The 27,171-nt window shown below is 39.0% G+C and overlaps 1 protein-coding gene across 2 annotated transcripts; it reads right to left on the reverse strand.

Annotated features, from left to right (window-relative positions):
- Nucleotides 1-1,146: 1,146 nt before the first annotated feature.
- Nucleotides 1,147-19,583, reverse strand: kars1 (lysyl-tRNA synthetase 1). Of its 2 annotated transcripts, XM_062028321.1 has the most exons (15): nucleotides 19,429-19,526; nucleotides 13,826-13,993; nucleotides 13,454-13,598; nucleotides 13,211-13,376; nucleotides 13,024-13,117; nucleotides 9,355-9,541; nucleotides 8,897-9,022; nucleotides 8,702-8,821; nucleotides 8,416-8,578; nucleotides 5,756-5,929; nucleotides 5,590-5,675; nucleotides 5,431-5,516; nucleotides 5,228-5,354; nucleotides 1,942-2,085; nucleotides 1,147-1,768 (listed from the first exon to the last, which is right to left on the reverse strand). In XM_062028321.1, the coding sequence occupies exons 2-15, from the start codon at nucleotides 13,963-13,965 to the stop codon at nucleotides 1,694-1,696; spliced, it is 1,833 nt and encodes a 610-aa protein (XP_061884305.1). In that variant the 5' UTR covers nucleotides 13,966-13,993; nucleotides 19,429-19,526; the 3' UTR covers nucleotides 1,147-1,693. The 2 variants fall into 2 exon arrangements, with proteins under 2 accessions (XP_061884305.1, XP_061884313.1); XM_062028329.1 differs by lacking the exon at nucleotides 13,826-13,993 and having other exon boundaries at nucleotides 19,429-19,583.
- Nucleotides 19,584-27,171: the final 7,588 nt, after the last annotated feature.

A 27,171-nucleotide genomic window follows, 5' to 3' on the forward strand; every position in this document is an offset into this window, starting at 1 on the left:
TTGCAATAATGTAAATTTGTTTTAACTATTAAATGAACCAAAAATATGACTTATTTTATCTTTGTGAAAATATTGGACAGTGTGTTGTCAAGCTTATGAGATGCGATGCAAGTGTAAGCCACTGTGACACTATTGTTCTTTTTTAATTTTTTTAATAAATGTCAATGAGGGATTTTTAATCACTGCTATGTTGAAATTGTAACTAATATTGATACTGTTGTTGATAATATTCATTTTTGTTTCACTACTTTTGGTTTGTTCTGTGTCGTTTTTGTGTCTCCTCTCAATTGCTCTGTTTATTGCAGTTCTGAGTGTTGCTGGGTCGGGTTTGGTTTTGGAATTGGATCGCATTGTTATGGTATTGCTGTGTATTGTTTTGTTGGATTGATTAATTAAATTTTTTTTTTTTTTTTTTTTTTAAATCGATTTTTAAAAAATGAGAATCGATTCTGAATCGCACGTGAGAATCACGATTCAAATTCGAATCGATTTTTTCCCACACCCCTAGTACACAAGTACTTATAGTTACTTTACTGAAATTAGACTCATGGACAATTAGTACAGGCCTAAAAATGTGCTTCAAGGAAAAACAAGTAACAGATTTAAAATGTTCTCAAAGTGAGTTACTAGTTACTTTTTTAAAGGATGTCTTATATATATCCATCCATTTTGTACCACTTATTTTTGCAGTAACAGCTTAAGTTTTTTAATTTAGCAAGTACAATACTTTAAAGAAAACATAAAATCAACAGATAAGAATAAAAACAGATTTTAAAAGTACAAAAAAACAAAATCCTACTCAATTGGAATAACGGCAAATGTAATTTGTTACTTCTCAACTGTAATAGTAAATTCCAAGATTTAACATGCACGACACATTCATACCATAAATGGTACGTACATTTGACTGGCATTGTACAGAAATAGAAGACATACCTATAATACAAATAAAACAACCGCAGAACATTTGCAAAGGAGGCATATTCAATTAGAGATATTAAATACTTTGGTCAAGAGAGACCTTTTAGTAAGGATCAGGCTTAAATTCTACAATAAAACAATGGATTAACTGCTTAGGCGGTACGTGTCGTCACATATTAACACATTCATTTGGAACAAATTTAACAAAAGAAAGACTACATAATGCAGATTCATATAGGTTTTTATTTATTTATTAGATAATCAGGAGGACATAATCTTTTTGGAGACCATTAATGACTGAATACAAGCAAACAATGGATGGCAGTACTGTGAAGACTGACATTGCATGTGCGTCAGTTTTATATTTATGTGAATCAAATCAAGATCTTTTTCAACATCAGACTACTTTTTAGTATTTTGTAGAAGACGTTTAAGAATAATGGACAGAATAATTGACAATGGGTGTGATCATATAATGCGAGTGGCTGATCAACCGCATCCATTTAGGGTCTGGATGACAATGACGAAGAAAATGTCTACTTGCTGACAAATAACCAGGACCCGAACAAATATGATCACAAACCTCGTAGAAAATACAAAAGCAAACATTATTTGTCATGATTTTAAACAATTAGCCTTTCAAGAAAAGATAGTCTCCTTCAGTAATTGAGTAACCAAGCTTTTGACGGATTAAAAAAAAACATTCCACCAATGACCACCCTGATGTAAAAGCTCCTTCCCCAAAAAGACTCCTGCAAGGAGGGGAATGAGCTTAGACAGAAGTGCCCTCGGCAGGAACTGCTGTCTTGTTGTCATCGGGCTTCATGGCTGGGAAGAGCAATACCTCCTGAGAAAGAACACACACAAACAGTTAGGGGATTAATGAGGGTTCGAATGATCTCATTCTCATTAATTTTGAAGGCAATACATGTTTTTGAAGAGGCCAGGGAGAGTTATCTGCAGCTAAAAAAACATTGAAGAGACAGTAGTCAAGTCATTCTGCTTTCATAAAGACGTTACCTTGATGTTATTGGAATTGGTAAGGAACATGGTGAGACGATCGATGCCCATTCCCCAGCCGGCTGTTGGTGGGAGACCATATTCCAGCGCTGTGCAGAAGGTCTCATCAATAAACATGGCCTCATCATCACCCTCGTCCTTGGCCTGAAAATCATTGTGTTGTAGAGATGTTATGTATTGTTAGGCATTAATGAGATTTTATAATCCTTAGTTTTGCTTCAGTTAGATACGCAAGGTTGTGAGCAGTTTTGTATATGATGTCGACCGAAAAATAGATAAAGAAAAAACTACTTGTGCTGTATTTGTGTAGTAAATAGGAAGACGATAAAACATAATGCAAGGTTGTCATTTACCTACAGTGCTGTGTTCCTAATGTTACTAGTGGGATACATTGTGTTGCACTCCTATGTTACGCTAACATTGGTACATTTTCGTACGCCCTGCTTTTCGTGTGATTTGGTGTTCACCAATAATTTTGTTCTGTTTGCCTGCATATCATTTTGCGAAAGTGAGTGCTCAAACAAAGAATCCCACCGTTGTTGACAGAAGGACTGATTTACTAAGATCCAAAAACCTTGCTCTGAACAGCATGTGTGATATTTAAAATAGCGTCTGCTAATAGTGGGCGTGTTGCGTGTGATTTACCAACACTGCATGTGCAATTAAAAAGTGGTGCAGACCGCCTTATTTAAATGAGGATTTTGCGTGTACTGTACGGGGCATCACCACAAAGGCGCTCGCTCTCATTTACTGCACATTCATGTTATCATGCTCCTACCTGTTGCGTTTTGCGGTTTTCAAACATGCAGGAGACATTTACTATCTACATGGGCATTTTAGAAGCAGTCGCGCAGTGCATCTACATTGAAACCTCCCTTTGTTTTTTTTTTACCGCCGAAAGTGCCCTCATTGGAGAGAGGCAGCCCTTACTCCTCTCAAGACGCCAAAAAACGCATTCCGTACTTAAAGAAGTTATTTTCGTACAACAAATATTTAAATATATACCGGTAGTCTATGTAAAAAAAGGAACGTCGTTAAAAAAACACGAAAGGACACCAAAATGCATCAATTGAATTCAGTCCATTAAAGGCCTACTGAAATTAAATTTTCTTATTCAAACGGGGATAGCAGGTCCATTCTATGTGTCATACTTGATAACTTCGCGAAATTGCCATATTTTTGCAGAAAGGATTTAGTAGAGAACATCGACGATAAAGTTCGCAACTTTTGGTCGCTGATAAAAAAAGCCTTGCCTGTACCGGAAGTAGCGTGACGTCACAGGTTGAAGAGCTCCTCACATCTGCACATTGTTTACACCAGCAGCGAGAGCGATTCGGACCGAGAAAGTGACGATTACCCCATTAATTTGAGCGAGGATGAAAGATTTGTGGATGAGGAAAGTGAGAGTGAAGGATTAGAGTGCAGTGCAGGACGCCAGGGTGTATCTTTTTTCGCTCTGACCGTAACTTAGGTACAAGGGCTCATTGGATTCCACACTTTCTCCTTTTTCTATTGTGGATCACGGATTTGTATTTTAAACCACCTCGGATACTATATCCTCTTGAAAATGAGAGTCGAGAACGCAAAATGGACATTTACAGTAACTTTTATCTCCACGACAATACATCGGTGAAGCACTTTAGCTTCGGAGCTAACGTGATAGCATCGTGCTTAACTGCGGATAGAAACAGAAGAAACATGCCCCTGACTGGAAGGATAGACAGAAGATCAACAATACTACTATTACTTCTACTATCAGGAGACACCGAACCAAACCCTGGACCTGTAACCACACGGTTAATGCTGTCCAGCCTGGCGAAGCCTAGCAATGCTGTTGCTAACGACGCCATTGAAGCTAACTTAGCTATGGGACCTCGACAGAGCTATGCTAAAAACATTAGCTCTCCACCTACGCCAGCCCTCATCTGCTCATCACAACCCGTGCTCACCTGCGTTCTAGCGATCGACGACGCGACGAAGGACTTCACCCGATCATCGTCGCGGTCGGCGGCTAGCTTCGGATAGCGCGTCTGTTATCCAACTCAAAGTCCTCCTGGTTGTGTTGCTGTAGCCAGCCGCTAATACACCGATCCCACCTACAGCTTTCTTCTTTGCTGTCTCCATTGTTCATTAAACAAATTGCAAAAGATTCACCAATACAGATGTCCAGAATACTGTGGAATTTTTCGATGAAAACAGACGCTGTTTGTATTGGGACACAATGGTGTCCCAATACTTCCGTTCAATCCGTGACATCACGCGCAAACGTCATCATACCGAGACGTTTTCAGCCGGATATTTCCCGGGAAATTTAAAATTGCACTTTATAAGTTAACCCGGCCGTATTGGCATGTGTTGCAATGTTAAGATTTCATCATTGATATATAAACTATCAGACTGCGTGGTCGGTAGTAGTGGGTTTCAGTAGGCATTTAAGTCCTTTAGCAGGCATAAAATTATAAAATGATGTTGCTGAATAGACGATGCGTGTAAAAAATTGTTTATTTGTTCCTGTCCTGCACGCACGCAAGATGGAGGGCACTGATGAGGGCACTGATCCCTTAGCTGTGTGTGGAACTCTCCGTTTGTCCTTCCACCATGGGCTAAATAAAACGCAAAACAGTGCTCGCAAAACGGTGATGAGTGTTGATAAATCACATTGCGTGTTGTGTATAATATATTTGCATCTTCTCCTCCTAGAATTGTGGCCTTTTTGATGATCAGCATATATTCTGCTTATTATAAAGCAGAGACGCAAAGTGGACTGCATGCCTTATTCTGCTCACTTAAGACGCAATCCACTTTGCACACATTTAGTAGATCAGCTTTGCGTGTGGTATCAGGTTTGCACCTCTTTTAGTGAACGCAAACCTATAGTCAATAAGGCCCTAATGGTGCGTTCCATTTGCACTGGGAAGTCGGAACTTCCGAGTTACTGTCAGAATTTCCACTGGAACGCCCCTTGAGGTTGGATTTCTGACTCGGAAAGTTGGAATATTCTCACCACCCCTGAGTTTGTTTCAAAGATGGTTGCTCTGGATGTAAACAATGATATCCGCTTCTATAATATCTGTTACTAGCACTTCTGATTAGTGTTTCCTATTCATCATCATTGTGGGGTGGCATGGCTCTAGCAACCGAGCCACACCACCCCACAAGAAAAAGAAAAACTGTGGTGCCACTGTATTAATGTACTGTAGTTAAGGCATTGAGATCAGGATTGATTGTCTCAGACAGTACCACAGCCAGGTAATCATGTTACCATAGCATCAACTTTAACACACACCTTGGCTTGCTGCTCAAAAAGCTCCCTCTGTCTGATTGGGTCATTTAACTCAGTGTAGGCATTGCAGACTTCCTTCTTCATCACGAAGAGCTCAAAGCGCTCTGTGAGGCCTTTCTGTGATCGATGCCTATAAAAAGGTGTTTAAATGAGAGCATTTCCAAAGGGATCATTGAAAAGACTTGAGGAGTTAAAATGTTTCTCACCATTTTGCTAAGGGGCTCATGATTTGGGGGTGATCACAGATGAATGTGGGGTTGATACAGGTGACCTCTAGGAAATCTCCCACAAGCTGAGAGAACAAAAATCGATTGTTTTAAGTGAAATGTAAAGGTGGATATCATTCTACAAAATGAATAAAGCACCTTGTCAAGAAGGCGGGCTGTGGTTCTGGGTGGTGAACATTCAACTCCCTTCTGGGCACACAGGTCATCGAAGAATTTACGTGTCTCTGAAGAGAAATTGGCAAAGAGGACATGTGGACATTAACATCATAGCCCAATGTCAAACATTAATGACTGTCAACCTTACCATCACTGTCGTAGCTGTCAGTGGGAGGGAATTTGACTCCCATTGCTTTCTCCAGGTCACCTGTCATGCTCATTCTTCTAAACGGTGGAGTGAAGTCAATCTCGTAGGCTTGTCCCTCTGGACCATCAGGGTGATAGGTCACCTTGTATCCTCCAGTAATATGCTTCACCATACCTGGGAGAAAACCACAGTACACATTTTTTATAATTGTATTTATTTTTAAACATGTACCAGCTTTTTTAGGTTTTAGATCTAAATGTTTTTAATTCCACAGAATGCAGCGGTTTTGTTTTTTAAATGCATTATTACAGGTCTATAAATTGTGTTAATACTGGCCCGGTGCCTTAAATTTCCCTCACAGGTTTATAAATAAATTGTATCTAACTGTATCTGCTGTCTTAAGTGTGCAATAACTGATGAAAAAGTGAAGTGATCTTTTGCTATTTTCTCAACAAGTATATCACATATTCTATTATACAACATACTTACAAAATACAGTGAACAGAGCAGTTTGAATGTGGCTGTGTCACATTTGTGAATTAAGTTTGAGCTGGATGTAGTAAAAATATCTGTTTTGTTTTGATGTTGCAGCCGCTTTTTTATTTGACCAAGTTTTATGGCAGTGCTCGCATTTCCGTTGTAGAATGAAAGACATTATCATCCTTCCATCCACCCATTTTCTACCGCTTATTCCCTTCGGGGTCGCGGGGGCCGCTGGAGCCTATCTCAGCTACAATCAGGCGGAAGGCAGGATACACCCTGGACAAGTTGCCACCTCATCGCAGGGCGACATTATCATTATAACCACTATTAATATTTGTATTCTGTTTGTGTTCTACAATACTGAAGTAATTGTTTGAGACACCGCTAGCAAAGAGCAGTTTCAACCTCAGATTTGTTTAGGTGTATTACAGTATATAAAACAAAAAATGATAAACTAACAAATTAGGTTGTATAAGGGATTATGTACTGCATAAACCAAGGCATTATAGGAATACAAGCATAGTATGCCATATAATACCCTTAATGAAAACTATTTAGGCTATCCTCCCTTAAATTTGCAATTTAACGCCTCGTATTTAATTCACCTGTAGTTACCGGTTGCATGGTCAATGAAGGCAAATAACCACTGTGGTCTGTAATTTGCATCAGGTCAAAAACATGGGCACAAACAGCTATGGCAAACTTTGGATGTAGCTTTATATTACACAAGATGGCAATAGCTGCATTTGAAGTAGGGCTAGGCGATAAAACGATATATCGCGGGTTTGTCTCTGTGCGATATAGAAAATGACTATATCGTGATATTCGAGTATACGTTCTCATGCAGTTGCTTTTATCTGCTGGCATTACACTACAGGCTCTCCTTGCTCTTTCCTGTGTCTCCTTCTCACAGACAGACAAGCGCACCTTCTTACACACGTCACATACTGTCACGTCATACGTCACATACGCCCTCGCGCAGTAGAGAGGTAGCAGCATGAGTAACGTTAGCTGCGATGCTAGTGCAGCCGTGCTAGTGGTAATACGAGAGAGAGAAGGTGCGAATCTGGTAACAAATGAAGGAATAATTATTTCCCCCAAAAACAGCAGGGGGTCCATCATCTGGCGGTGGTGTGGCTTCAAGTGGGAATATGTCGAACAGACAACCGTAATTTGTCAAGTTTGGGGCAAAAGCATTGCTATAAAAAGTAGCATTACTGCTAATATATAGCATCATTTGAAAAGTCACCTGCTAGAGAATGAAGAGTGCTTACTCCGCATGTCAACATCTCCGTTCGGTGCCACACGCCCAAACCATCAAAATGCCGAGGCAAATATTTCCAGATCAACACCGTATGAAAAAAATAGTCATTTTTTTGTTGTGATTTCCTTCTCTGCATGAAAATTTTAAAGTAGCATATATTAATGCAGTATGAAGAAGAATGTTTTGATGTAGACACATAGAATCATCATGCTGCTGTGATTATATGCATCAAGTGTTCATTCAAGGCTAAGGCAAAATATCGAGATATATATCGTGTATCGCGATATGGCCTTAAAATATCGCGATATCAATAAAAAGGCCATATCGCCCAGCCCGAATTTGAAGTATAATTGGTGGTCAGCAGCTATCGGTTTTATGTACCTCTTCATGCATTTTAAATGTGGGTCTCGCTATTCACCTATTGCTGGGAAACCCTTGCATGTTACACTTGACATACAGTTGCTTACCATTAACTCAGCACTATTATTGTCGACTCAGCAGTTTGCTCCTTACCGCTATTTCAACATGTATTATGTTGCTGCTGCATTGTGCATTATGATGGATGATAAATTGCCATGTGATAAAAGAGTGCGACATTTTCTTTTGTAATTTCTCATGCACTTAGAAAACATTAAAACACAAGTTTAGAAAACATTAAAACACAAGTTAATATATAATGAGCTTTTAATTTAAACATGTTATTGAAAGTACAGCCTTTCTCCAATCATAACCAGTTTCCAATTATTCCCTAACCTCTTTGCGGTTCAAGCAAATAAACTATGTAGCTAAAATTAGAGCTTACTCTTAATAATTTCAGTCCCTGGATAGCACCCACTTATGGCCTAAATTAAAGTATTACTACAAAATGCTTTTTAATGACGCTAACATCCGCATACAATTCAGACCTACATACCAGACAGAAGTTTCTCTGTGATATCCATCAAGTCGTGGTAATCTGCATATGCCATGTAGAATTCACAAGTGGTGAACTCTGGGTTGTGAGTGAGATCAATGCCTTCATTCCGGAACTGACGACCAATCTCATACACTCGATCGATCCCACCAACGACAAGCATCTTTTTTTTTTGGTGGGGGGGGGGGGTACAGTGAATACTGTCAATACAATGTACAATGTCCAAAATCCTTTGAATGCTATGTACATCCAAGACAAAATATTGATGTCGTAGTCAATGTAAAACCTTGTGGTAGAGCTCAGGAGCGATCCTCATGTACAGGTTCATATCCAGCTCATTGTGGTAAGTCACAAACGGACGGGCCACTGCTCCACCAGGAATTATGTTCATCATTGGTGTCTCGATCTATTACACAGAGGAAAATTTAAATTCATAATTCATATATTTAATATATTTGTGAGAAGATTGTGCAGCCCTTACTTCTAAAAATCCTAGTTGGTCCAGGAAGCTGCGCAAGTATGTAATGATTTTGGCTCGAGTTACAAACTTCTGCCTCACATAGTCATTTAGGATGAGATCCAAATAGCGCTGACGGAATCTGGTTTCCTTTCGGATAAACATGACAGTGGCACACAAACAAAATTTTTTTTAGTGTGGTTCATTACTGTTACACTTTAAGGTTGGGTGGCTTAAAGATTGATCGACAGATATATTGTTAGACAGACAGATCGACCATTTGTACTAAAACCCTGGCAGAGTTACACCTTTTCTGTTCAATCCAAACAGCGGTCAAGGACAGGAAATCATGAAATCATGTTGTAACCATTTCAAACGCATACTATGATGTCAATTTCCATGAATATTCTTACACAAGTGTAACTTGAATCCCTGTGATACAAATACAGGGTGTATCTTAATATCTCTATTGTGGGCTGTACCTTGTCTTTGAGCCCAAAATGGAGGTGAGGCAGCATGTGTAGGCAAGGTGACAGCAAAGTCATTTCGATGGGAATGATGGACAACTCCCCTTTTTTTGTCTTCCCTGGGTTTCCACGGACACCAATGATGTCGCCACGCCTGAGCTTGTTGTTGATGTCCACAAAGTCTTCCTCCGACTTGTAGTTCCTGACAAAAGATTAAAAAAGAATACATGTTAAGTTAAATTATTAGTGTCCTTGCTTCAGAAAGTTTTAGCATCCGTTTGATGAGTGGTTTCGTTTAATCGCTATATGCAGTCGTGGTTATTAAAATTAACTATAAAAATGTTAAATCTGGGTTTTCCCTAGATTGTCAAGATACCTGTGGCGATTGGGGCGTCGCTAAGGGTGTGGTCACTATGATGTCATTATTTCCTATGATGCATATATTTTCTTTAAAAAAGGCAAAAAATATATACATACATTTAGAACAGATCCGTTATTAATTATAGTATTAACATATGTTTTCTTACATAGTATAATTTTGATGTAGTTTTCAATTGTTGCTGCTTGTTGTACAATGTACTTTTTTGGGAATTTTTTTCTAAAGATTCATCCCATTCTTTTAGTCACTTTTTCTTTATTAAAAACGACCAGCAACAAATGTAGCATCTTTTCCTGGTGTAATTGGAGACTGTACTCGTGTTTAGAGACTCTTAGCTTCTGTCGCTCCATGTAAGTGACAAAAAGCGAGCTGCAGCGAACCTGACGTCCCACTTGCTTCGCGCTGCTGTGAGTATTCCTCTTCTTAAAAGCCGCCACTGTCATCTTAGATTTTGTAGATCGCTGTCCATGAGTATATTTCGGAAACATTAAAATACGTCCACAGCGCGGACATGCTTTCTCTGCTCCAGACAACCCTGTGCGAATAGCTTACGTCTTGGCGGAGAATGAGGAAGTCTTGTTGTGTCTAGGAGGGAAAAACAGAGGCGGATGTGTGTGCACGGTGGAAATACTTGTTAGAATTGGGCCTGTTAGCATAAGATTGGCAATAAAAGCTAAAAAAAAAAAAAGCGTTTGACTTTGTGTGTCTTCTTCTGGACGCTACAATACATTTTATTACTCATTTAGTTTTCACGTAAAAAACCTTCATTTTTAAGGTGTGGTGGTTAATATTTTGCCGTGGAGCTCCACTATGATCAATTACTTTAGTGGTAATCCTGTAAATATTCAATAAAGATAATACATTGAGGTGCAAAGCCTAGATGGACAAACATACAAGCTGTCAAATGATTACAATTTCTAATCAGATTAGTCACAGGGTTGCTGTGGATTCATTTGGTTAATTCAGTTTTCAGTTCAGTTTCAGTTTATTTTGAACATGCATACGATACAATGTAATGCATCACATATTTCCAGTTGTTTCATTACAGCACATCCGAAAAGGAGTAGGAAGAAGCTGACCTTATTTAATCCTACCCTTTTTCATACCATAGCAATTTTATCCCATTTCCTTTTTCTCTGTAACAGAACAGTGAATAAACAATAAATAACTAATATACCATAGTAAGTAAACAAATATTAAATACATAAATAATCTTTATCTGTCGTTGTGGCTTGTGCAGCCCTTTGAGACACTCGTGATTTAGGGCTATATAAGTAAACTGATTGATTATCTAAAAAAATAAAAATAAATAAAATAAAATCATAATTAAATATTGATTCATATTTTTACCTGTAATACCCGTGTTTAATTTTGCATGAGCAATGAGAGTCACTAAAGAAGGGATTATATATGTACCTACTGTATTTATTTAAAGGGGTCATATTATGCAAAACCCATCCCAGCAGGACATAAAGAGCTTGGCCGAGAGACCCGTGTAAAGGTCTGATGTAAAATATACAGACGGATTTACTCAAAACTATATTTAAAGTTCTTGTTGACAGTTTCTACAATTTATGGCAACGGTGGATACAAAAGGTTTGGTAAGTCCAATGACAGTAGATTTACTGATTTGTAATGATACGTTAGCATCTAGCATCCTCCTGACCATTGATATTAGCAATTAGACACTGGCACATGTAGTTACAGAGTTAGGGTTTAGCATACATTGTTTGTGAGTGTTTGTGTTACATTTACATTATTTTAGTCTGTACTGTGCTATACAACTATTAATAAATAACTCGATTGACAAACGTAATGATACATAAAAGGTGTAGCATTAGCTTAAAAGGACTACATGTAGATGAGATATAAAACAGGCTAGTTTTAAAATCAGGAGAAATACTTTATACTAACACATAGTTTGTATACTTATAGCTTTATAGCACTAAAAGGCATTTGAAAGACAAAGCTAATAAACTAACAGTTCGCTTCATTTCTTAAGTTTGTCTTTCGCTTGTCCTCACGCAGTGGGCAAGATATTACTCATTATATACGGTGGATGTTGAAATCCTCCACTGCTGCAATTTATAATAAAAAGTAGCCTATAATTCAAACGTATAATATTTTTCGGTATGGAAATATACCACTAAAACTACAGACATGGCTGATGAGGTGGACATGCTTTCGCAGCCAGTTGGAGGGGCAGAGGCGTGGAGGAGGTCTTTTGCAAAAAAAAAAGAAAACAGCCCAAAAAACGTCTCGTTTTCAAGAGCCAGTAAAAAGGGTCTTAAAGATGTTCTGTAAATTAAAAAAAATATGCCACTTTTGGACCAAAGCACTAGCATTACATGTTACGTAGACCACAAGGAAGTGTTTTAAATGTAGATTAAAAATCGTAAAACGGCCCCTTTAATTAACATGTTAATGTTGACAACATTTTTTATTGTACAGTCTGTTTAAAGGTACTGTTGCAAATTCCACAGTAACATTTTTCAAAGCAAAAATATATAAAAGAACACCACCGGCTAGCTTATGTTACCGTTAGTGGTTAAACACATTTGTTTGACAATTGTCTATATTTTTCACAATTACAAAGTTTATGCCATAAAAATGTTTACCGGCCGGAATAAAATGATTGACGTTTACGGAGGTCACTCACCCTGTCTCGTCAACACTTCAGCGCAGGGACCGTGTGCTCACATACAAAAGCAGTCCAAGAGAAGCAACGGACAATTTGCAGTCATGTTGTTGTTATGATAGTTGATACATTCAATGACAGCTAACGCTAGCTATCCAAATGACTAATATTAGGTAACAACACCTAAAGCTAATGCGCGTGCAAGTGTTACGTGCATATGCAATTACATCATCACGTACGAGAAGCCGAAATACTGTGTAAAATACATTGGAAAGTTGGCACCCTATGGGCATATGTGTAAATGTTGCAAACAGCCCCTTTAACTAAAACATGTATACATCTTAATATAGATCTGTTATGTTACTCTTTCTGTTATTATTTTTAAGATGGGAGTGCTTTGGTGAAAAGTAAACTCCTTCCTGTGGAGTATGCGTAATACCTTGTGCCTGTCGATTATTTTGTCATGTTTTTGTACCTAAATTTTGCAGGGAAATGGCCAACGTGCTCTTTAGCATCTTCCATATTGACTTGTTTGCTTCTGCAGCGAGTCATTATCGGATTAACGGCCTGTTTGGTGGACAAATTAATAATAATAATGGATAAATCCACATTAATGTGTTAGTTTTGACAGCCCTAACAAATATACTTTTTATAATTTTTTTAGTACCTTGAGTTTGCCATAACTTGCAATTTGGTGCCCTCGCCTCGTAGGTCATAGAACAACAGCTTGGCACCAGAAGCCCTCTTGGCATGGACGCGACCTTCCAGTCACAAGACAGACAAAACCACCACTTATTCACTCAGTCTATACGCTTCATACAATCATTTCAAAACTATTTAAGAAAGTACAATACCTGACAGATTGAGAACAACATCTGTTAGGTGCTCTCCTGGCTGTAGATGGTTGTACCGCTCAATGAACTCTGTTAGTGACAAGTCAACATGATACTTGTGAGGATATGGGTCCTCAGATGTGCCCTTGAGCTCCTGAATGGCCTGGGAGCGGATCTTGAAGTATTGCTACAATCAAATGAAACCAGTGTAAACAGCATTCAACACATGAACAATCAATCACCACGTTAACACAAGAACCTCACGTTCGGGTCGAGCGTCTCTTCGTCCAAAGCAGCCGTGTCCAATGGTCCACAATTATTGGATTCCTTCTTATGCTCAAGGTGCTCTTTGACTTTCGCTTCTTTCTCAATAGCTTTCTTCTCCGCTTTCAATCTCCTCTTCAGCTCACTGAAAAGACAAGTGATGTCAGTGGTTAAAAGGTGGCATTGACTCTGAATAAAGAAACATGCTTAATGTTACTTTGGGACAGCCCTACTTGCCATTTATCAATTCTAAGATGCGCTTCAAGTGTTTATAACACAAAATGAAAATGACCACTCCAAAGAAAGGAACCCCCATTTTGCTGGTGACAAAAGGTTGGTTGTTTTTTTTTCTCCAAAGGAAAAGCCACCAACCTTTTGTCACCTCTCCAACGAGTCCCGTAAATTGGGATTGGGACTGCAGCTGTGCATGGAAGTGCATGTTTAAACCACTGTCCCCTGACTCCAAGGGCTTGGCACAGTTGCTGCCTGGCTGCCCTGACAAGGCACAGCATGCTGAGCCACCACAGTCAGCAGGGCAATCTGTGGGAAATAAATATAGATAGAAAAAGCATAGAAGGCGTAAAGCGAACAGAGCAATAGCTGCTTGTCCTAAACCTACAGGACACATGCAAGGAACCTGACGTTCACAAACCAGCCATTGCATCTTTTAAACAGCTCTTTAAAGGCCTACTGAAATGAATTGTTTTTATTTAAACGGGGATAGCAGATCTATTCTATGTGTCATACTTGATCATTTCGCGATATTGCCATATTTTTGCTGAAAGGATTTAGTATAGAACAACGACGATAAAGATTGCAACTTTTGGTATCTGATAAAAAAAAGGCTTGCCCCTACCGGAAGTAGCGTGACGTAGTCAGTTGAACATATACGCAAAGTTCCCTATTGTTTACAATGATGGCCGCATGAAGTGAGAGAGATTCGGACAGAGAAAGCGACAATTTCCCCATTAATTTGAGCGAGGATGAAAGATTTGTGGATGAGTAAAGTGCAAGTGAAGGACTAGTGGAGAGTTGAAGCTATTCAGATAGGGAAGATGCTGTGAGAGCCGGGGGTGACCTGATATTCAGCTGGGAATGACTACAACAGTAAATAAACACAATACATATATATACTCTATTAGCCACAACACAACCAGGCTTATATTTAATATGCCACAAATTAATCCTGCATAAAAACACCTGCGTGTTTGTTATGCTAGCTCCTAGCTCCTCTGCTAGCTCCTAGCTCCATAGAACACGCCAATACAATTCAAACACCTGATCAACACACACAATCACTCAGCCCAAAAGACCGTTCACCTAACCCAAGGTTCATAAAGCTTATATATTTTTAAAAAGTTACGTACGTGACGCGCACATACGGTCAAGCTATCAAATGTTTAGCAGCCAAGGCTGCATACTCATGGTACCTGATATTCAGCTGGGAATGACTACAACAGTAAATAAACACAAGACATATATATACTCTATTAGCCACAACACAACCAGGCTTATATTTAATATGCCACAAATTAATCCTGCATAAAAACACCTGCGTGTTTGTTATGCTAGCTCCTATGCTAGCTCCATAGAACACGCCAATACAATTCAAACACCTGATCAACGTACACAATCACTCAGCCCAAAAGACCGTTCACCTAACCCAAGGTTCATAAAGCTTATATATTTTTAAAAAGTTACGTACGTGACGCGCACGTACGGTCAAGCTATCAAATGTTTAGCAGCCAAGGCTGCATACTCACGGTACCTGGTATTCAGCTGGGAATGACTAAAACAGTAAATAAACACAAGACATATATTTACTCTATTAGCCACAACACAACCAGGCTTATATTTAATATGACACAAATTAATCCTGCATAAAAACACCTACGTCTTTGTTATGCTAACTCCTAGCTCCTATGCTAGCTCCTAGCTCCATAGAACACGCCAATACAATTCAAACACCTGATCAACACACACAATCACTCAGCCCAAAAGACCGTTCACCTAACCCAAGGTTCATAAAGCTTACATATTTTAAAAAAGTTCCGTACATACGCAAAAAAAAGTTGCGCACATACGGTCAAGCGATCAAATGTTTAGAAGCCAAAGCTGCATACTCACAGTAGCACGTCTGTGTCTTTGTCATCCAAATCAAAGTAATCCTGGTAAGAGTCTGTGTTGTCCCAGTTCTCTACAGGCGTCTGTGTATCGAAGTCAAAAGTCCTCCTGGTTAGAGTCTCTGTTATCCGAGTTCTTCCATCTTGACTGCATCTTTCGGGAATGTAAACAAAGAAGCGCCGGCTGTGTACTGTTGTTGCTGACTATGTTCGAAAAATACGTCCATTTCGCACCGACAACTTTCTTCTTTGCTTGCTCAGCTTCCTTCTCCATAATGCAATGAACATGATTGCAACAGATTCACGAACACAGAAGTCCAGAATACTGTGGAATTATGAAATGAAAACAGAGCTTTTTCGTATTGGCTTCAATGTGGAAGGCATACCCGTGTTCCCCGGGATACGTCACACGCATACGTCATCCGCAGAGGCGTTTCGAACCGGAAGTTTAGCGGCAAATTTAAAATGTCACTTTATAAGTTAACCCGGCCGTATTGGCATGTGTTATAATGTTAAGATTTCATCATTGATATATAAACTATCAGACTGCGTGGTCGGTAGTAGTGGGTTTCAGTAGGCCTTTAAAGCCTTGTGCAACACCGGAGCCCAACATGGGCATTAAATGTGTTCTTTATGTGCTTTGATTGTTAGTTTGAAAATTGGCAGTCTGAAATTTCGCCAGGGAGTTTTGTAAAATGTATTTATAAAAATGCATTGTGTTTATGGTTGCAATGCTGTTACAATAAAAAACAAGAAAATCTTGTTTTGGGCTAATTGTGCACATCAACCGCCAGATGGCAACAGAAAAGAAGGAATATATAATTCTCAGAGCTTTGATGAGCGTAAATGAGTTAAAACTGCCACTAAATCACTGAAATGCAATGAAAATATTTTGGGCAGTTAGATATAAAATGGAAGATAAAAAAGACTTGTGTGAACGATTGAGAAAAAAACTAGTTGCAATTTTTCTCTCCAAAATTGCGATTGGATTTGTGATTTTTATATTTGACATATATAAATGCATAAAATTGCGAAAATAATGAAGTGAAGTGTGAAGTGAATTATATTTATATAGCGCTTTTCTCTAGTGACTCAAAGCGCTTTACATAGTGAAACCCAATATCTAAGTTACATTTAAACCAGTGAGTATAAATATTATACGAATTTATACAATATTTGCCTTCATGCAGACGGACTGAGAGCTATAGTCCTCATCATGCTCTTAAACTGAAGAAATAACCAATAAAAACGATACAATGTTTATAATGTAATGTAATCCATCCATCCATCCATTTTCTACCGCTTATTCCCTTCGGGGTCGCTGGAGCCTATCTCAGCTACAATCGGGCGGAAGGCGGGGTACACCCTGGACAAGTCGCCACCTCATCGCAGGGCCAACACAGATAGACAGACAACATTCACACACTAGGGCCAATTTAGTGTTGCCAATCAACCTATCCCCAGGTGCATGTCTTTGGAGTCGTACCATATAATACCAATAATGCAATTAACCATTTACAATGATATAAACTGGTATTTCTCATTACTGTAGAATTGTTAACCATTGTACTGTAATTGGACTGTGAAAAACTTTGTTATCCTAAATAAATAAACAAAAAAATTAAATGGACTCTCATTTTTGTAAAAATGTAACTTAAAAAGTCATATTATGATTGTTTCCTACATTTAAAACACTCTATTGTTGTCTACATTACATGTAATGGTGGTTCTTAGGTGAAAGTTTGGCATAGATTATGTTTTACAGACCGTTTTCAAGCTGCTCTCTGGCGTTTTTTTCAGAATGCGGCATTTTGTGGGCGGGTCTAATTTACGTGCCTTTACTTCGACTGCGTCCTTTCCATGCCATCTTTGGTGTAGTTTTTAGCGCCTCCATATCGAGTCTATTGACAGATGTAAGTTCGAACTATATGCTACTTTGTATTAGATATGGCAACAGCGGAGGATGCATGTCCATGCACAACCCAGTCTGTCCCACAATAGAGGATTGCGAAAAAGAAGTAGCTTATTGACTACAGCAGTCAAGACAATGGTGAATGCGTACAAAGCACTTTGGGCACATTTATACTATATATGGATAATCCGGTGACGTTTTTCCTAACCAGTGACGTGACAAGTTGTGCAAATTCCAAACGGCTCATTTGGCGGAGGGAGTAGGAAGGAAGGCAAGAATATTTTTTAAATATCTCTGCAATGCCTCCACGGTTTGAGTTCAAATTTTGTGGGACTTGTGCAGATCCCAAATACACAACAGCGGGTACCAATAGTTAAGAAAAGTTGGTTTTGCATAATAGGGCCCTTTTAAATAAATACTGAACATGTAATTTTATTCATATAGCCAGATATAGCTATAAGGAGACAGGGGTGGTGGAAAAAGGCCTATTTAAAGGCCACATTTACAGTTGTATCAGGAAGGGAGTTCTGAAGCTGAGCTCCTGTTTGTAGAGTAGTTCAAGAATAAACACACCAGATAATATAGAGTGGGGTGGTACAATCTTGCATTCACATTTTTGTATGAATTTCTATTCTTGTCATATTTATATTTTTCCATGTTTTTTATGTAGAAAAGTATAGTTGTTTTGCATGGAAACCATTTGTAGCCTGCATGTTTTGTTTTTTACACCGTGGAACAGGGGTTAGTGCATGTGCCTCACAATACGAAGGTCCTGAGTTCAATCCCGGGCTCTGGATCTTTCTGTGTGGAGTTTGTATGTTCTCCCCGTGACTGCGTGGGTTCCCTCCGGGTACTCCGGCTTCCTCCCACCTCCAAAGACATGCACCTGGGGATAGGTTGATTGGCAATACTAAATTGGCCCTAGTGTGTGAATGTGAGTGTGATTGTTGTCTGTCTATCTGTGTTGGCCCTGTGATGAGGTGGCGACTTGTCCAGGATGTACCCCGCCTTCCGCCTGAATGCAGCTGAGATAGGCTCCAGCACCCCCTGTGACGCCGAAAGGGACAAGCGGTAGAAAATGGATGGATGGATGTTTTTTTTAGTAGTGCCTCAGTATATTTATGTGGAATGTGTAAATCTGAATTCATTTGATTCAAATTTTATGTATAACTGCTGGCAGCGATTGTTTCTTTGATAATTAAAAAAAAGTTACCCACAGTTGACTTTATTTTAAAAGTAAATATAATGCTTTTGAACAGCTCTTTCAAAATGAAAGATCAGGCTACCATCAAAGAGCCATCAATCCTATGTGGCACACACCCCTAACAGCAAAAGTCACTTCACATATAACAACGATGTGCCACACATCTGAGAGTTAAAGACAGGCCACATTTAGTAAGCACAAACAAAGAAGGCTGTAACGTTAAAATGTACATAAATGTTTAATAAACAACATTTGTTATTACGTTGCAAGCACGTGCAGGAACCAAGGTTAGCATACAGGAATAAGGTCAGAAAGAACAACAGTAAAACTCCTGCATCATAGTTTGTCATACTTGTTGGTCTTTTAAACCACTGTTTAACTGCTATGTATTCGGCGTCTTACTACTGCACACTCAATTGCTATTTTTTAACTTAGCCATGTCACAGTTTTACCCAGTCGGCGTGTGGGCGACCTTTCTTTTTGCAACTTATGGGGCTTGTAGTTCAACTATTTCCGGATATGAACTATAACTCCGGGGCGCTCGTGACAATAAGAACTACATTTCCCAACGACACTTGGAGGCGGGCTTGAGGGAAGTGTCGGCTAGTACCGTGCCTCCCTATGGTGATATTGTCTGCTATCGTTACGTTGCGTCTATATCTAATCACTTATGATTAAAATAAACGGACTGAGCTTAACAAACATTCGACGTAAATGGAAGATATATATAACTCACTTTTTGCTGAGTTTATCGCCGTCCACCGCTGTTACGTCAGCCATGATGTTGGTGGTGCTGCACTCGGAAAGCTTTGCGCCTGCTCAGTAGAGTTGCCAGATGGGAAATGTCAAAGTATCGTACAAGAAACTCAAAGTCATTGTATTTGAAAACAAATGAACGTACATATCTAATTCGCCATTGCTCACGACCATTTCCTAAAAGTAAAACATTAGAAACCACTACACACCACGTATAGCGTATAAAACACTTTTACCGTGAAATAAACTCACAGCATCGTTGGGTAAAAGCTGTAACAGAAAAAACCGTGCCCCCATCTGGTTAGGCGCTGTGCTGAAATCATCCTCTTTAGATTCGCTAAATTGCATGGAATTAATTGTTTTTTAATTATTTCACAATCTTTTCACACCATAATGAATGTAAGTTCATTTGCATTATTTAGGGTGTAACGGCATTTGGTTTTATTGGATGGACTCGTACAGAGGGTGACAATATCATACGTTTGGCAACGCTGCTGCTCGGTATTGTGTCGTTCGCGAACTATCTGGCCAGCTCTGGTCGTGGAACAACTGACCAACTCTTTACTCTTGCGGGAGTCCTGGAGAAGGCCTGGGAGTATGCCTATTAGGGATGTGCGTATCGATCCTGTGGTATCGATATATCGATACTCACACGCTACTCATTTGGCATCACTTTTCTGAAAAAAGTATCGATATAAACCAAAAAACGGCGTGTGGGGGGTGCAAGCATCACTTTCAGATGTTTTTGATGACTTACTTAACTTACTATGTGCTGGGACACCCCTGTACCTGGCAGGAGTATAGAGCTGGCCAAGTCACGTGACAGGAGACAGCGAATGAGCGTCATCAACGTGCAACACACACACAGCCAGGCATATCCAGTGTTGTCCAATTGTTGACTTAAAACAGGCATTGTTTTTTTTTTTTTAGTAATGTTTACTGAATTTTTTTTTTTTGAATGATTATCCTAAATTCAAATAATTTCCACACAGGGGAATTTACTGTTAGTTGAAAATTGCTTGAGTATTTAAAACAAGATAAGAAAGAGATACAATTTGGAGATTCTTCATCTTTGCATTACAGTTTTATTTTTTTCCAAGAAAATCTTGAATATATGATTGAATGTGATTTTGGTTTTAATCTGTAACATGATTTCTTACATTTCGAAAACATTAGCCTATTTCATATTTCATTAATTGCTAATTATATCACAAACTTTGAAAAATAACTGCAGCTTCTTGCAATTCGGATTTGACTGTTAATTGGAAAGCCCTAATATTTAATTATTATTATATATAATATATAGTTATTATTATATATAATATTTAATTTATTTTTCATATTTATGTTATTTATTTAAATTTTACTTTTATTATATATTGACCATAATAAATGTGGTATAAATGGTCTGTATTTGTCTTGGGATTTGTCTTAAATAATAACAATAGTAATAATATTTTTGAGTGACAAAAAATTGCCAATAAGAAATTATTGGTATCGGTATCGGTATCGATGAAAATGCAAGAAAAAGTATCGGTATCGTATCGAATCCTAAAAGTGTGGTATCGCCCATCCCTAATGCCTATCCAGTCTACATGTGCTTTGTGGATTTGGAGAAGGCGTATGACCGGGTCCCCCGGGAGATCTTGTGGGAGGTGCTGAGGGAGTACGGAGTGAGGGGAACCCTGCTGAGGGCCATTCAATCTCTGTACAACCAAAGCGAGAGTTGTGTCCGGGTGCTTGGATGTAAGTCGGATCCGTTTCCAGTGGGGGTTGGTCTCCGCCAGGGCTGCGCTCTGTCACCTATCCTGTTTGTGATTTTCATGGACAGGATTTCTAGGCGGAGTCGTGGCCATGGCGGAGAGGGTATACGTCTCGGGGGGCTAAGGGTTGCGTCACTGCTGTTTGCAGATGATGTGGTCCTGATGGCACCTTCGGTTTGTGACCTTCAGCTCTCACTGGATCGGTTCGCAGCCGAGTGTTCAGCGGCTGGAATGAGGATCAGCATCTCCAAATCTGAGGCCATGGTTCTCAGCAAGAAACCGATGGTTTGTACAGTCCGGGTAGGGGACGAGACTCTGTCCCAGGTGGAGGAGTTTAAGTATCTCGGGGTCTTGTTCACGAGTGAGGGAAAGATGGAGAAGGAAATCAGCCGGAGAATCGGAGCAGCTGGGGCAGTATTGCAGTCTCTCTGCCGCACTGTTGTGACGAAACGAGAGCTGAGCCAGAAGGCAAAGCTCTCGGTCTGCCGAGCTATCTACATTCCTACTCTCACCTATGGTCATGAAGTGTGGGTAATGACCGAAAGAATAAGATCGCGGATACAAGCGGCCGAAATGAGTTTCCTCAGAAGGGTGGCTGGCATCTCCCTTAGAGATAGGGTGAGAAGTTCAGTCACCCGAGAGAGACTCGGAGTAGAGCCGCTGCTCCTTCGCTTGGAAAGGAGCCAGCTTAGGTGGTTCGGGCATCTCGTGCGGATGACTCACGAGCGTCTCCCTAGGGAGGTCCTCGTTGTACGTCCCACTGGGAGGAGACCCCGCGGCAGGCCAAGGACCAGATGGGGGGATTATATCTCCTCTCTGGCCTGGGAACGCTTCGGGATTCCCCAGGAGGAAGTCGGAAATGTTGCTCTGGAGAGGGAAGTCTGGGGGTCTCTGCTGGAGCTGTTGTCCCCGCGACCCGATTCCGGATAAGCGGTTGAAGATGGATGGATGGATATATATATATATATATATATATATATATATATATATATATATATATATATATATATATATATATATATATATATATATATATATATATATATATATATATATATATATATATATATATATATATATATCAGTGACGTCCATTGGTGTTGTTAGGCCTATTGTAGGGAGGCTCAATCCCCCCTAAAATGTTCTTAAGCCCCCCTAAATAATTTGGTGTTAAATTTTTTTTTTTTTTTTTTTTTTTACAAATACATGCCGACATATTCATTATAAAGTGGCCCGAATATGAGTTTAAATAAATAATCATATAACCTGTCATTATTCACTCAGTTTCCCCTCACTTCATAGCGTAAGGTAGAGAGCCCCTTCAGTGCGTCGGTATCCAATCCATTCCACTTGTTCATATAGAAAATGCCCACATCACCCAGAATCCAGTCCGCATTTTCTCTGCGACCTTGCTTGCGGTCCTGCAGGTGTACGAAGCACATTAGCACACAGCACTGCAGAACAAGAACCTTGTGTCTGCAATTGTAAATAATTTAGTTTTTAAGTTTTGTGTTTCTTGTAAAATCTATATAAAGTAATATACATTAGCCTATTGTTAAAATAATGAAAACAACATCATTAAATATTTGTTTTATTGTATTGTTACATTAATAGCTGTTGTATTATTATAGGATGGCTTGTTAAACATTTCATAGGATTTTCAGAGGGGATAGGTTGATTGGCAACACTAAAAATTGGCTCTAGTGTGTGAATGTGAGTGTGAATGTTGTCTGTCTATCTGTGTTGGCCCTGCGATGAGGAGGCGACTTGTCCAGGGTGTACCCCGCCTTCCGCCCGATTGTAGCTGAGATAGGCTCCAGCGCCCCCCGCGACCCCGAAGGGAATAAGCGGTAGAAAATGGATGGATGGATGGAAAAACCAAGACATTTAATATAAAATGTCAAATGAATAAATACATAAAAAGAAAAACAAAAAAAATGGTTAAAAGCCATCGTCCCGGGGAGCATTTAATTTCGTCCCGTGCATTTTTTTTACCGTCCTCGGGACGACGGGACTACGTTAATCTCAAGCCCTGGAAGTTACATTTTATTGTTTGCATTATTTGTTTCAGCATTGCACTTTGAAGATGGTCCCTCAGCTCTTTGACAGCTTTGGCTCTTTTTCAGATCAGCAGACGGACTCTAAGTCTTTCTTATTTACAGTAAATATAAAAGTTTCTCATTTCTATTCAGACTTCCATATATATTTAATTTCCTTGCCATAATATATACAAACCCCGTTTCCATATGAGTTGAGAAATTGTGTTAGATGTAAATATAAACGGAATACAATGATTTGCAAATCCTTTTCCACCCATATTCAATTGAATGCACTACAAAGACAAGATATTTGATGTTCAAACTCATAAACTTTATTTGTTTTACAAATAATAATTAACTTAGAATTTCATGGCTGCAACACGTGCCAAAGTAGTTGAGAAAGGGCATGTTCACCACTGTGTTACATGGCCTTTCCTTTAAACAACACTCAGTAAACGTTTGGGAACTGAGGAGACACATTTTTTAAGCTTCTCAGGTGGAATTCTTTCCCATTCTTGCTTGATGTACAGCTTAAGTTGTTCAACAGTCCGGGGGTCTCCGTTGTGGTATTTTAGGCTTCATAATGCACCACACATTTTCAATGGGAGACAGGACTGGACTACAGGCAGGCCAGGCTAGTACCCGCACTCTTTTACTATGAAGCCTCGTTGATGTAACACGTGGCTTGGCATTGTCTTGCTGAAATAAGCAGGGGCGTCCATGGTAACATTGCTTGGATGGCAACATATGTTGCTCTAAAACCTGTATGTACCTTTCAGCATTAATGGCGCCTTCACAGATGTGTAAGTTACCAATGTCTTGGGCACTGATACACCCTCATACCATCACACATGCTGGCTTTTCAACTTTGCGCCTATAACAATCCGGATGGTTCTTTTCCTCTTTGGTCCGGAGGACACGACGTCCACATTTTCCAAAAACAATTTGAAATGTGGACTCGTCAGACCACAGAACACTTTTCCACTTTGTATCAGTCCATCTTAGATGAGCTCAGGCCCAGCGAAACCGACGGCGTTTCTGGGTGTTGTTGATAAACGGTTTTCGCCTTGCATATGAGAGTTTGTTTTAACTTGCACTTACAGATGTAGCGACCAACTGTAGTTACTGACAGTGGGTTTCTGAAGTGTTGCTGAGCCCATGTGGTGATATCCTTTACACACTGATGTCGCTTGTTGATGCAGTACAGCCTGAGGGATCGAAGGTCACAGGCTTAGCTGCTTACGTGCAGTGATTTATCCAGATTCTCTGAAACTTTTGATGATATTACGGACCGTAGATGGTGAAATCCCTAAATTCCTTGCAATAGCTGGTTGAGAAAGGTTTTTCTTAAACTGTTCAACAATTTGCTCAAACATTTGTTGACAAAGTGGTGACCCTCGCCCCATCCTTGTTTGTGAATGACTGAGCATTTCATGGAATCTACTTTTACACCCAATCATGGCACCCACCTGTTCCCAATTTGCCTGTTCACCTATGGGATGTTCCAAATAAGTGTTTGATGAGCATTCCTCAACTTTATCAGTATTTATTGCCACGTTTCCCAACTTCTTTGTCACGTGTTGCGGCATCAAATTCTAAAGTTAATGATTATTTGCAAAAAAAAAAAAGTTTATCAGTTTGAACATCAAATATGTTGTCTTTGTAGCATATTCAACTGAATATGGGTTGAAAATGATTTGCAAATCATAGTATTCCGTTTATATTTACATCTAACAAAATTTCCCAACTCATATGGAAACGGGGTTTGTATACTGCAGTGATCCTCAACAGGCGGACCGCGGTCCATGTCCGGACCCAGCGACGTGTCCGTCCGGACCCGGCATGAATTACAGTAAAAAAAAAAAAAAAAAAAATTTTTTTTTTTTTTAATAATTATAATTATTATAAAAAAATATAATAATTGTATTTATCTTTGAACTATCGCTAGTGCAAGTCAACATTCTTTGTTTTTTTTAGTCAAATATCTCCAGTTTCGTTTACACTTCTCCGTGTCTCACTTACTCCGTCTCTCTCTCTCTCTCTCTCTCTCAAAGAGAGAGAGAGAGAGAGAGAAAAGAGAGGCGGAGTGAGAGCGAGAGAACGCCACTCTGATTGGCTGCGGAATCAGCCAATCAGAGTATGGGTTGTCATCTCTATCACAACGACGCGTTGATAGGCTGTTACCACCTGGGTCATACATAGGGATGGGCGATACCACACTTTTAGGATTCGATACGATACCGATACTTTTTCTTGCATTTTCATCGATACAGATACCGATACCGATACCATTAATTTCTTATTGGCAATTTTTGTCAGTCAAAAATATTATTACTATTGTTATTATTTAAGACAAATCACAAGACAAATACAGACCATTTATACCACATTTATTATGGCCAATATATAATAAAAGTAAAATTAAAATAAATAACATAAATATGAAAAATACATTAAATATAAACAAAAATATACACATTTTCACTTTTCTTATTTCTGAAAAAAAAAAGGATTGGTAGAAAAAGCTTAAAAAAACAATTATTCATAACAATGTTATGTTTCAAACCTCTTTGTGGAAGTAAACTTATAACACTTCTCTGAAGCAAAGTCAATAATTTCCTTATCACAATAAACTAGGATTTCCTTGTCCTATAAACCTGCATACGAAAGACAGTTCCCTGAGAAAATGAACTTGGAAAAATGATCTACAAAAATGTCTGACACGTTTAGTGTACTCGAGATATGTCGTCACACGTCACACTTTGCTGAAGTCTCAGATTGCTGTTCAGGAAAAGTAACAACGCTGTCGGCTGGCTGTGTGTGTGTTGCACGTTGACGACGCTCATTCGCTGTCTCTAGCTGTGACGTGACTGGGCCAGCTCTGCCAGGTACAGGGTAGGGATGGGCGATACCACACTTTTAGGATTCGATACGATACCGATACTTTTTCTTGCATTTTCATCGATACCGATACCAATAATTTCTTATTGGCAATTTTTTGTCAGTCAAAAATATTATTACTATTGTTATTATTTAAGACAAATCCCAAGACAAATACAGACCATTTATACCACATTTATTATAGTCAATATATAATAAAAGTAAAATTAAAATAAATAACATAAATATGAAAAATAAATTAAATATTATATATAATAATAACTATATATTATATATAATAATAATTAAATATTAGGGCTTTCCAATTAACAGTCAAATTCGTATTGCAAGAAGCTGCAGTTATTTTTTTAAAGTTTGTGATATAATTAGCAATTGATGAAATATGAAATAGGCTAATGTTTTCGAAATGTAAGAAATCATGTTACAGATTAAAACCAAAATCACATTCAATCATATATTCAAGATTTTCTTGGAAAAAAATAAAACTGTAATGCAAAGATGAAGAATCTCCAAATTGTATCTCTTTCTTATCTTGTTTTAAATACTCAAGCAATTTTCAACTAACAGTAAATTCCCCTGTGTGGAAATTATTTGAATTTAGGATAATCATTTAAACAAAAATATTCAGTAAACATTACTAAAAAAAACAAAAAACAATGCCTGTTTTAAGTCAGCAATTGGACAACACTGGATATGCCTGGCTGCATCGCTGTCGGCTGGCTGTGTGTGTGTTGCACGTTGATGACGCTCATTCGCTGTCTCCTGTCACGTGACTGGGCCAGCTCTATACTCTGCCAGGTACAGGGGTGTCCCAGCACATAGTAAGTTAAGTAAGTCATCAAAAACATCTGAAAGTGATGCTTGCACCCCCCACACGTCGTTTTTTGGTTTATATCGATACTTTTTTCAGAAAAGTGATGCCAAATGAGTAGCGTGTGAGTATCGATATATCGATACCACAGGATCGATACGCACATCCCTAGTACAGGGGTGTCCCAGCACATAGTAAGTTAAGTAAGT

Source organism: Entelurus aequoreus, linkage group LG02 (genome assembly GCF_033978785.1).
Source record: "Entelurus aequoreus isolate RoL-2023_Sb linkage group LG02, RoL_Eaeq_v1.1, whole genome shotgun sequence".
NCBI classification, from domain to species: Eukaryota; Metazoa; Chordata; class Actinopteri; order Syngnathiformes; family Syngnathidae; genus Entelurus; species Entelurus aequoreus.